The 11099-nt window shown below is 41.6% G+C and overlaps 1 protein-coding gene across 3 annotated transcripts; it reads right to left on the reverse strand.

The window, feature by feature from the left end:
- Window positions 1-355: 355 nt before the first annotated feature.
- Window positions 356-10186, reverse strand: LOC129177408 (uncharacterized). 3 transcript variants are annotated; one of them, XM_054768512.1, is made up of 5 exons: window positions 9456-10186; window positions 9354-9379; window positions 8949-9053; window positions 8703-8843; window positions 356-8592 (listed from the first exon to the last, which is right to left on the reverse strand). In XM_054768512.1, the coding sequence occupies exon 5, from the start codon at window positions 8099-8101 to the stop codon at window positions 3815-3817; it is 4287 nt and encodes a 1428-aa protein (XP_054624487.1). In that variant the 5' UTR covers window positions 8102-8592; window positions 8703-8843; window positions 8949-9053; window positions 9354-9379; window positions 9456-10186; the 3' UTR covers window positions 356-3814. The 3 variants fall into 3 exon arrangements, with proteins under 3 accessions (XP_054624487.1, XP_054624488.1, XP_054624489.1); XM_054768513.1 differs by having other exon boundaries at window positions 9452-10186; XM_054768514.1 differs by lacking the exons at window positions 9354-9379; window positions 9456-10186 and having other exon boundaries at window positions 8949-9137.
- Window positions 10187-11099: the final 913 nt, after the last annotated feature.

An 11099-nucleotide genomic window follows, 5' to 3' on the forward strand; every position in this document is an offset into this window, starting at 1 on the left:
CTGAACGATGTTCTCATTAGCTCTTCATCCGCAACTCATCCTTACAGATCTATTATTGAAACCCTCCTCAACTTTTCACGACAAACATTGGAGAGTCAGTTTTCAGCAGGTCTGTGGTACAAAGACGATGGCGATGATTTAGATTCAATTGACACGACACCTGGCGGCCCCAACAAAGGCCTTATCAAGCGTACAAGCTTCACTCGTGGTTCGCGACCATTCGAGTTAATTGGTCCCCTGCACAGTGACATTTTTTTTCCGAAAGACTCCTGCTAAACAATGTGGATGTGCGATTGAAACTTGTAAAGGCTAAAAGTGCTTTTACACTGATGTCCGCTGCAGCTGACGAGTTCAATTTAAACATTCTGAGTGCTAGCATTTTTGTGAAAAAGGTGCAAGTCTCGCCGGATGTCATGCTAGGACATTCAGCCGCTTTAATGAAATCCAACGCAATTTACCCGATAAGTCGTGTTGTTGTTAAAAATTTTAGCATTCCAGCGCAGTCACGTGTATGTTCACAGGACAACTTGTATCTGGGTAGACTTCCAAAATATATAGTCGTCGGAATTGTCGACCACAGAGCATTTGTCGGAGCAAGGGAGCTGAACCCATTTAAGTTCCAACATGCAAATCTTGAATACCTCTCTCTCAGTGTAAATTCACGCTTTATCCCGGCGAAACCTTACCAACCCAACTTTAATACACATCAGAGTGTTCGCGAATTTTACAATCTCTATCTGGGAACAAACAGACACCTCAGAGACGCTCCCCTGAGTATTGACCGCGAAAACTTTGAAAATGGTTACTCACTGTTTCTGTTCAATCTGTCAAGAGACGATGAAATGGACGCTGAAGCTCTCTCTCCTGCGCTACATGGAACATGCCGTTTGGATTTAAGATTCAGAATGGCGTTACCGAGAACTATGACATTGATTGTGTACGCTTGTTACGACAGTGTCATAGAGATAAACTCGAAGCGTCAGGTTCTGATCGACTACTAAAACTGGAGAAATGAACAACCATCAAATAGATTCTATCCTGAGACCGATCTTGGGCGAGACGTTTGGAGGGGTTTGGCCTAGTGATTTACTGCCAACTAAGATTGATAAACGACCGTGCTATCTCGTCGTTAACACCCATGACCAAACCCGTGAGGGTGAACACTGGGTGGGGATGATTATTGAAGCTGAACAAGACAAATCATGCTTCTTCGACAGCTATGGCCATGAACCGGATTTTATATTTTATCCTGAAAGTTTTATAACTTTCCTCACTAGAAATTCTCATGAAATACGCTACAACAAACTCCAAGTACAAGATGACAACTCTTCGACTTGTGGCGCCCATGTTATTTTTTTCCTCTGTCAACGCTTTAAAGGACTCTCTTTTCAAGAAGTAATGAGGCTGTATTCTGATAATTTAAAAAAGAATGATGCTCTTGTCACCAAGTTTGTCAAGAAAAATGTTAAATGTATTTCACATGTGAAGACCGCTAAAACCTGTAATCAGAAAGCATGCTCTTTAAAACTATTTAATGAGTGTTATATCTGTTCTGAATAAATGCTCTTACTCCGATGTATAATTCCCAATAAATTTTTATTGGTAAAAAAAAAAACATACAGTCTGCATGAATTCATTTGTATCGAGTGAAATCTAACCAGTTGGAGGGGATCGGTGTAGACAATCGCCATTCAGACGCTGTAGGTGTATACAGTTGATGAACGAGATTCGGACTGTCATTATCTCTGTCTAACGGTGATGCCGCCCCAGATTTTTTCCCCCCGCGTTTTCTCTTACTCCGACGTATCTGAGGGCGAGGTTCACTCGTGGTATTGGAGGGTTTAAGTCGTAATTGCTCGCGTGCGTGAGTGTTCATAACAGTTGTGATTGGAATATTTAATTCAGAAATTGTTTTTAAAAATGTATCCCATCCGCGAGGTACGGTCCGTCCGTGGAATCGACGGTTTGTCAGAGTTTTCATTAAATCGAAAATATGAGACCCTTTAATGAGGTTGTCCTGCACAATTATCTCGCCTGAACGGTTCCATCTTAGAAGGTCTGAATTACGAAGCTTCTGTAGAATATATGCCGCATTTTTCCGATTGCGTGATCCTATGTTGTCTAAAATCTCTTTTTCAATGTTGTCAGGACGTTCTTCCTCTTCAACCTTGACATAGTCACCTACATCTTCACCTCCTTTCTCTGTGGGTGTAGTAGGTAGTTTCAAAAGTATTTCACGACTGCGACTCTCCTCCTTTCTGAGTAAGGCCAGATATTTTTCAAGTAGATCGTTATAATGTAGTGACTTGCTGTATGCCGGTCCAGGTTGTTTTAACAGACGTTCCATTTTCTCTTCCAAAACATGCTGAGCTTTCTCGCTGATGTTTTCTGCATGCGTCTTCTTCTGGGTTAAAGTCTCTAGTTGATGGGGGGAAATCATGTACATTTTACTAAATGACGCCATGACGATGGTCTGTGTCTATCTCCCACCGGTAAACAAACTGGTTAGGAGTGGGATTGCTGCTCCTAATAACGCCCCAAGGAAACCACCGGACTGTGTCAACACCTTACGCTTATGTTTTATGGCAGTTTTACGGTTAGCAAAGAGTTTGATGATTTTTTTCTGCTTTTTTAACCTACTGTACTGCTCGGAGGATAGTGGGATGTTCCCCTTCAAAACATTCAAAGCTATCTCACAGACTGCCAGGACGAGATCTTTCGATGCATGGCTAAGAAGGCTCTGTCTCTCTTTTGGTTTTAGACTGAGCAGGGCTTTTAAAATGGGGAGGTTTCTTTTAATCCGCTTTGACATGGTTTAAATCACTTTTTATACTGATACACTACAGGCCACTCGTGTGGAAGTATGCCGCTTCTCAGTCGGAAATGTTCTGGACAGTCGGGTCTTAAGTCCACGATTAAATATGAGTAGGGGTCTTTAGTCGCGTCATTAAAACTCTGAAGAAAATATTCTCTTCGTCCGGGGAACATTTGCTGAGCCAGAATTCTAATCTGCAGTTTATCACGAGGCGATTTGAAAAGGACCATATAATTAGTGTTTAAACTAATAGTTCTGCTATGTTTTCCTTGATGAAACAAGTTTTGAACTAGAAAGATTACAGATAATTTTCGATGATGTCTATACATTGTAAATGCCTTCATTAATTCATCATGATTCGCCCCAACGTCCATGCAATCATCGACAACTAAAAGACTGTGCTGATTTGATGGAAAAATATTTTCATCCGTCAAAGAGTCAGGGATTCCTTCAATAAATTTAATCTTTACATCTCTAGCCAATTCATCATACATGGGTTGGTAGGATGAATAGCTCCAGATGATTCGATCGGGAACTCTGGAAAAAGTATCCTTCATATTTTGGAGTACATGTTTCACAAAGAACGACTTCCCACTTCCACTTGCCCCTACAAGGAGAGCGGTGAATGGAAGTTTGAAACGAGGATCAAAATATACTTCTTCCATGTTACGCATCTGCTGTTTCTGTAAACTGGCAACCTAAATAACCAGAACACTGATTTTATTCACAGACATCAAGATGTAAACACAAACAAATGAAGAAGGGTTTATTGATATAGCATATGTGCATATATGATTTACTACAGATTACATCATGACTAAAAATACAGAATACATCTTCAAGAAAAACACAGAATACATGATAAAAAATATAAAAAACAGAATAGAATTACAAAACAATGATATAATTCTAAAAAGGTCTGGGTAGAAAAGTCATCAGGTCAAACCGTCATAAATCTACACAGTCCTTTTCAGAAATTGCTGCCGTTTCATCCTGGAACTAATAACCAAATGGTAATGTTTTTCCATCTGCAAGGAGTCGTCTTTTATCATAGACAACTGCGAAGTTGATTATGCGTTGTTTATTAGTGAGTTCAAAGGCTTTCATATTGCGAGTAATTTTATTGTAATGTGTAGAGATTTCACGCCGATTGTCCGGCTCTCTGAGATATCCCTCTACCAGATCTGTGAGGCTGTCAAAGTTAATTTTTTTACAGTTTTCATAATTTTGTGTAATCCCTTTAGCACGTAAAGTCACCTTACCCTGTTGTGTGAGATAGGCATACGATTTGGGACCCGCAGCGCTCCAATTGCATATGTAGTCTCCATGATCTAATTCTGATGTCAAATCTCCGAGATAATTACCGAGTGGAGGGTTATATTGATCAGAGGGGCTGCTTGTGTAAACGATAGAATCAGTGTCACAGTACAGAACACGATCTTGGAGCAAATCTAATTGCTTGTAAAGTTCAAGTCGTGCATAAGAAGTTGTGAACGCCGCTAGAAAAATATTTGCGTCGCCTGGGGGTAAGACACACCTAGAATTATGGCGCCATTGAACAAGTGCAATATCGTCATTTATGAAGTGAAACTGTGAAATGTCGTACTTGCTAGAAAAGAGAAATTCAAAAAAGCGTTGCGGTGTGCTCACCAGACTGGTTGAGAGCTGGTTTGATCTTTGTGCTAGTTTTCCCCAGAGAGAATTTAGCAGTAGTTTGGCAATCTGTCTTTTTGCGGGGTTGTAGACAATTTTCTCCGGATCGAGATCGATACCTTGCTTCTCTTTATAGTCACGGATGTAACCCTGTTTAGTCTGAAGAGTTTCAACTCCGCTAGGGTAGCCCGACGCCTCTTGCTTCTGTTTAAGGAAAGTGTAGATATAGTCTTTAAACAGCACATCTGATTTCTCTTCGAAGTTCCATATTTCGTAAATTTCAGCCAGAAAATACCCCTTTCGCACTGCCTCGATTACTTCTATCGTTACCCACACCCCTTGGAGGGCCCGTTCTTCATCATTGTGTGTACAGTCAGTAGTTTGATTGTTCACGAGTGCACATAATCGACACAGTGTGAAAATTAATTTCCCTTTGTCGTTTCTAATAGGCAGTACAGGGAAAAACAGTTGACGTGGAGGGTAAACTTTAGCATGTATTAATCCAAAGTAATTTTCAATGCTGTCAAAATCCTTTCGAATTATTTTCGGATGCCCTAATGGGTAGTGAAAATGTGCATTTACAAACGGATACAACGATGTGAAATCAACGTAATTTACACGCTCACCTGGGCTGACAACATGGCGGAGACGGATAGCAGCCGTACGGCCTCCATATAAGGCTGCTCTGGGATCTAACGGAATTGGTTCTTGAAACCTCTCTAAGAAAGATTTAACATTCGGGTCTGTTTTTTTCTGTACACTCCATTCGTGTTCCCACTTGATCACCACAGTTTGCACCTTGTAATCGTTTTGTAATCGATCCAGCCTTTTCAAAGTCTCAGAGTACACCTCACTAAAACAAGTCTTTGACAATGGAGAAACATCACTTCCCATATAACACTTTGGACAGCCATGAAAATAACAGCCTAGAAATTCAAAGACAACTTTCCCTCCATTTAACTCTCCATATCCATCAACTGAATAACGCCCAAATTTAACTTCACCTCCGTTCAAAGCATGTCTTATTGAAATCCCCCGTGAGAAGGCCTCATACTCAAGCCACTGTATAGACGCATGTGAGAAAGCCTTGCTGTTTGTTTTGTAATTGTTAGGACAGGGAATCGCGATTGTATTGGGTTTTAAAAATTTTGTTTGAAAGACATTCAAAGCTGCTGAAGCAATGGTCACACTGTCAAAAGGATCACAGTCTGTTGTTTTTATGAATTCATTACGGAAATTGCTTGCACCCTCGGCTAAGATTTCAACATCGTTTTCACAGTAAGATACTAACTCTGCATCATAGTCAAACTCTTGATCTTTGACAGTCTGATACCAGTTAAGGAAATCCTCTCTTTGTTTTGGACTCATTTCGTCAGGTGAGTACATCTCGGCCGGTGGATAGCTTCCTCTATAGCCATTTTTTGAAAGATCGGTAAATCTGTGTGGGAAGTAGCCTTTTTTAAGCTGTGTCTTACATCCCAACGCCTTGGAAAAGTCTCTGAGTGGGATAGGAATAAATGAGAACGAGTCAATAAATTTAAGTTGAAAGTCATTATCCAGGATCAGGATTATTTTACTCCCTTGTGCTATCACAGACGGTGACAAACCTTGAGTTACATAAGCATTCAAGATGATATGATGATCAAAACCTTTGCCAAAATGGGAAATGAAAGTTGTCTGTTTATGTTTTTTCTGTCGGAAATGGAGAAGAAATTTTAAAGCGCATGAATGCCCCTTCCAGACACGGCGCTCACCATTAAGTGACTGAGCCACCACAAGCACCGGAAGATGGGTTCCAGTGGTTTGAGAAGTCTCAAAATCAAAAAATACAATCTTTTTTTCATGTATTTCTTTTTCAGATTTGATTGGTTTTGTACGCATGTAACAGACATGTTTATCTTCGCCGCTTTCAATCATAGAGTTATTAGCTGATGTCTGCTCTAACTCATTGTTACGAGACGACAATGTTGTTTTAGGTTGTTTACAAATTGTGCACATCTTGATAGCACAAGTATGCTCTTTAGGATCTCTGATAGATGTGTAGTACAATGATTTACATCTAGGACATGTTTTATTGGTCTGACACATGCTGGCCATCTTTTTGATTTTCGGATGCCATTTTTTCTCGCGATGTCGTTCGTAGCATTGTCTATTTGTACAGAATCGATTGCAATCAGCACAGTAGGTTTTTTGAATTGGACCCTGTTTACAATCTGTGCAACAGATGTTGCAGCTTTTTTCACAGAAATGCTTATATTGACACTGATACCCTGTGTGACAATGTTTACAGAAAAACTTCACACCTAGAAATCCCTTAATATTATTTATCCCGTAAAAATGATTATTGTGTAAAAGCAGATAGCGTATTGTGTCTCGTTCGGGTGTTCCTGTTTGAAATGTAACCAGGTTGTTGTTTTTTTCTCTGTCAGACGTTTGGTAAAAGATAACAATTTTACACGCTAACAGCTCCTCAAATTTGACAACATCATCGAATGTGACCATTGTATCAGCAGTCAGACCTGCTCTGGTATGGATGTCCCAGCCTGCCTTTATGGCTTCCATCATCGTCAACTTCGGATTTGTCAGTAATGCCAGATTTACAGCAAAACATGTTTGATCGGGATTGGGGAGTACAAATAAATGTCGTGCTTTTTTCTTCACAATTTCGCTCGCAAGACATGATTCAATTCGTCTCTTACCCCCTCCCCGCGGAGCCTTCACAAAATTGACAATTAGCTCAAGCGATCCATCGGTGAAAACAGACATATTACTCTGGACTAATCTGTCTAAAAGTTCCTGTAATTGTGACACTGTCCCCTCTCCATAACGCACGCTCATTGAGACATCGTCTTGCAAACGATCAGCACGCAGATTAACTTGGATAACGTCATTTGGCTGGACATCAGCTCTGTGAATCATGCTTGAAATCCTATCGCGAAAACCATTTGTGACATTCAAATAAAATTCACGAAAATTGGGAATTGCAGATGGTGGTGGAAAGCGAAGGAAAGAGCGAATCTCAACATTATTAAATCTTTCACGGTTTGTGACATGCATGTCATCACTAGTGCAAGGTGCTGGAACATTAACAGCCGCACTATTTGTGTTGTTTATCCCCATAGATGTGGATTGACCCTCATTACTCTGATTGATGACGCTCTCTGTCTGTTCACCCTCGCCCCCACCCCCCACCTGATGGCCTCTTTCCAGAATGTTGAGTGCATCACAACACTGACTGTCTGATGGAGACCACGGGTCATCTATTTGACTGTTGAGTGCATCACAACACTGACTGTCTGATGGAGACCACGGGTCATCTATTTGACTGTTGAGTGCATCACAACACTGACTGTCTGATGGAGACCAAGGTCCTGAGTCAACATTGCTTTGCGATACGGGCGAAGGAACGGGGGAGGGGTATCTGTACATTTGGAGTAAGGAAATTAGCTCATCAGGGGATGGAAGAAAAACTTCTCCCCCTCTTTCAGGTGAATCATGCTGAGGCAGAATTGGACTGTTTCGGGGAGAACCCTGATTAGCCCCGCCTTCGGATCTTTCTCGGTTTATCTCAGAGATCAAGTGGAGGAGATGCTCTCTAATTTCAGGGGAATTGTTGTGATCTGGTTCAGCCATTTGTCTTTATCACCCGATCAAAAATTAGTCTTCAAATTGCAACCTGCGATGGACTCTTTGTGGCAGTGTTCTTTGTTCACGAGTGGCACGTCTAGCGTTAGCTGAATATGAATTGACAGAATGCCTGCGTCTAACGTTCTGTCTAAGTTGATTATATATATTCTCAATCATGCGGCGATTTAAACATGCTATATCATACATGTATCTTCTGAACACTTGTTCGACAATTAGCACAGAGGTGTTGAAATCCACTGTTTCAATTCCATCATTGTCTGAGACTATATCCCTCTGATTTAGAGCTTGCATGTCAACATATTCACTTTCACTATCTGGAAAATAATGAAATCTTTCCTGGTTGTAGACTCCAGCGTCAGATGTCTCCTCCTGTCCCGTTTCTTGTCCCACATCGGACTCTGCTGTGTTTTCCTCGAATTCTGTGTCGTTTTCTCCCTCTGTCACATCCAGCGTTGAGGGGGTCAGTGGCGCAATCCCTATAACAGAGCAGACTCTGTTATTCATCAACATTTACACAGTACATACAGAGATAATTGTTGACATAAATATGAATTCATTAAAACCGACACACATTTGTTTAACTTACCGTGACTTGAGTTTGGACTTGTAAACCCCACAATAAAATGCAGTGGGTTTTGGACCGGCGGTGTTAAAGTGTTTTCCACGAATCCCGAAGTCTGTCCCCAAACTCCCCCGTCTATCGTAGAGCGATCGCCCTCTGCAAATCCTGTGTCAGAGAGGATCTTGTTAGTCATCAGCATTTACACAAAACATAAAGAGCTAATTCCCGACATCATCCTGTATTAAACTAAACCTACACACGATTGTTTACCTTGTGCCTGGTTTTGAGGCGTTATAAAGTCCACATTAAATCCCTGCATTGGGTTTTGGACCGGTGACACTAGGGCCACTGGTGGCGGTGAAGTCAGATCGATCACTGGAAATCAAACATACTCAATTTATTTTATTTTCCCCAATATATATTATATAATCAACATCCTGGCTCTCTCTCTCTCTCTCTCTCTCTCTCTCTCTCTCTCTCTCAGAGGTAGAGAGACATGCGCACTCACACACACACACACACACACACACACACACACACACACACACACGCAGACAGGCAGACAGGCACGCACGCACACAGGCACGCACACACACAGGCACGCACACACACGCACCCTGAGAAACATAAACCTCTAAAAGAAATTTCTTTCAGCTACATGATTTGAAAACGTACCTTCAATTGGTGAAGATGCAGCTCTCCTGTAAGTAGAAAAAAAAATTTACCTTTCAGGCTAAACACCCTAGATAAATTATATACAATATGAAACTTACGTACATGCAACAGCCCATGTCAATGTCCGATGTCTTGTAGTCGTCTCCAGGCTCTGTGTTCAAACTCTCTGTCTTGACGTTGTTCGCTGATTTTTGCGAGTGATCTGGAAACCTACCGTCGACACCTGCCTTTTATACCATTTTATACAATAGGGGAGGAATGTTTAAGTGCCAGATATGTTTTTTAAAGCCTCAATCACATTGTCTTTTTTATACAAACCATGAGGCCCCTAGTATTGATTAGAGCTAGCTAAAAAAGACCCCGCCACGGATCAGTCCAAAGAAACCCCCATCTACTATAAAAATGGTATTAAAATGATCTCATGTGAACCATGGGCCCCCGCTATTGACACGGGAGCCATGAGGCCCCCGCTATTGATTATAGTTACCTAAAAAACACCCCCATGAGATATGTTTTTTAAAACTACAAGCACATTGTCTTCTCCCGTGGGAAAACGAGACACCCTATTGATATTATATATTTCACACACCCGAGACAGCACCCCACCATTCTTTCTTTTTGCTTGAGAGACCCCCATAGATCACGCCCAGGAAATCCTCATCTACTACAAAAATGGCGCGAGTATTAAAATGATCTCATGTGAACCACGGGGCCCCAACCTAATGATCATAGTTACCAGAAAACACCCCCATCAGATATGTTTCTTCATCGCCCCAAGCAGATCCTGTTCCCCAGGAAACATGAGACCCCCACCATTCTTTCTGCTTGAGAGACTCCATACACTAAACCCAGAATGCCCCCACATACCCCCTCCCCTTCCCTCCACAGCCAGTGAGAGGTGTCTCCCACAAAAATGGCGCGACTATTAAAACGATCTCATGTGAACCATGAGGCCCCCGCTATTGATTATAGTTTCCTAAAAAACACCCCCATCAGATATGTTTTTTAAAACTACAAGCACATTGTCTTCTCCCGTGGGAAAACGAGGCCCACCTTATTCATAATATATACCGCACACACCCAAGAGTCACACACACACACACACACACACATCACCCCCCAAGAATCTCGCCCACACCCCCTCCCCTTCCGCAGCCCTCTAAGACCTCTCTACTCACAGTTTAAAAAAATGATGTCATCTGATGTGTCAAGTCATCAATCATATTTTGACAGTTAGTTTCTGACGATTATTTTTAATGATTAAATTTATATGACGTCATCACATTTTGTCACTTAGTTACTCTAAATTTCTCTCAAGCAGCTTAGGAGACAAGCAAAGACAAGCAAGGAAGCAGAACGAGAGGAAGGCAGTAGGGCAGATAGACAGACAAACTGGATGGACAAACAGCAGGTTGAGTGACAGAAAGACAGACAGAAAAGTAAGCAGATGGACAGACATATCGAAGGAACAGCAAGTCAAAGACAAAGACAAAGAAGCAGGCAGGCAGGCAGACAGGCAGGAGGACACGCAAAGAGACGGGCAGACAGAAAAACAGATAGAGAATCTCAAATAAAGACAGATAAGCAGACAGACGCCAAGACAAGTACACCAAGGACAGTTGGACATGACAACTGATTTCAGGTCGGGGTTGTGCAGAAGGACAGTAAGGACACTGAGGGTGGCTGCCATAATTGAAATGTCTGCTAACCGTGTGTGTGTGTGTGCGTGTCTGTGTGTGTGTAAGT

The sequence above is a fragment of the Dunckerocampus dactyliophorus genome, chromosome 2 (assembly GCF_027744805.1).
Source record: "Dunckerocampus dactyliophorus isolate RoL2022-P2 chromosome 2, RoL_Ddac_1.1, whole genome shotgun sequence".
NCBI lineage: Eukaryota > Metazoa > Chordata > Actinopteri > Syngnathiformes > Syngnathidae > Dunckerocampus > Dunckerocampus dactyliophorus.

Bases quoted from the DNA above. Each gene is read 5' to 3' on its own strand.
- LOC129177408 (XM_054768512.1), bottom strand. From the start codon at position 8,101: ATGGCTGAACCAGATCACAACAATTCCCCTGAAATTAGAGAGCATCTC.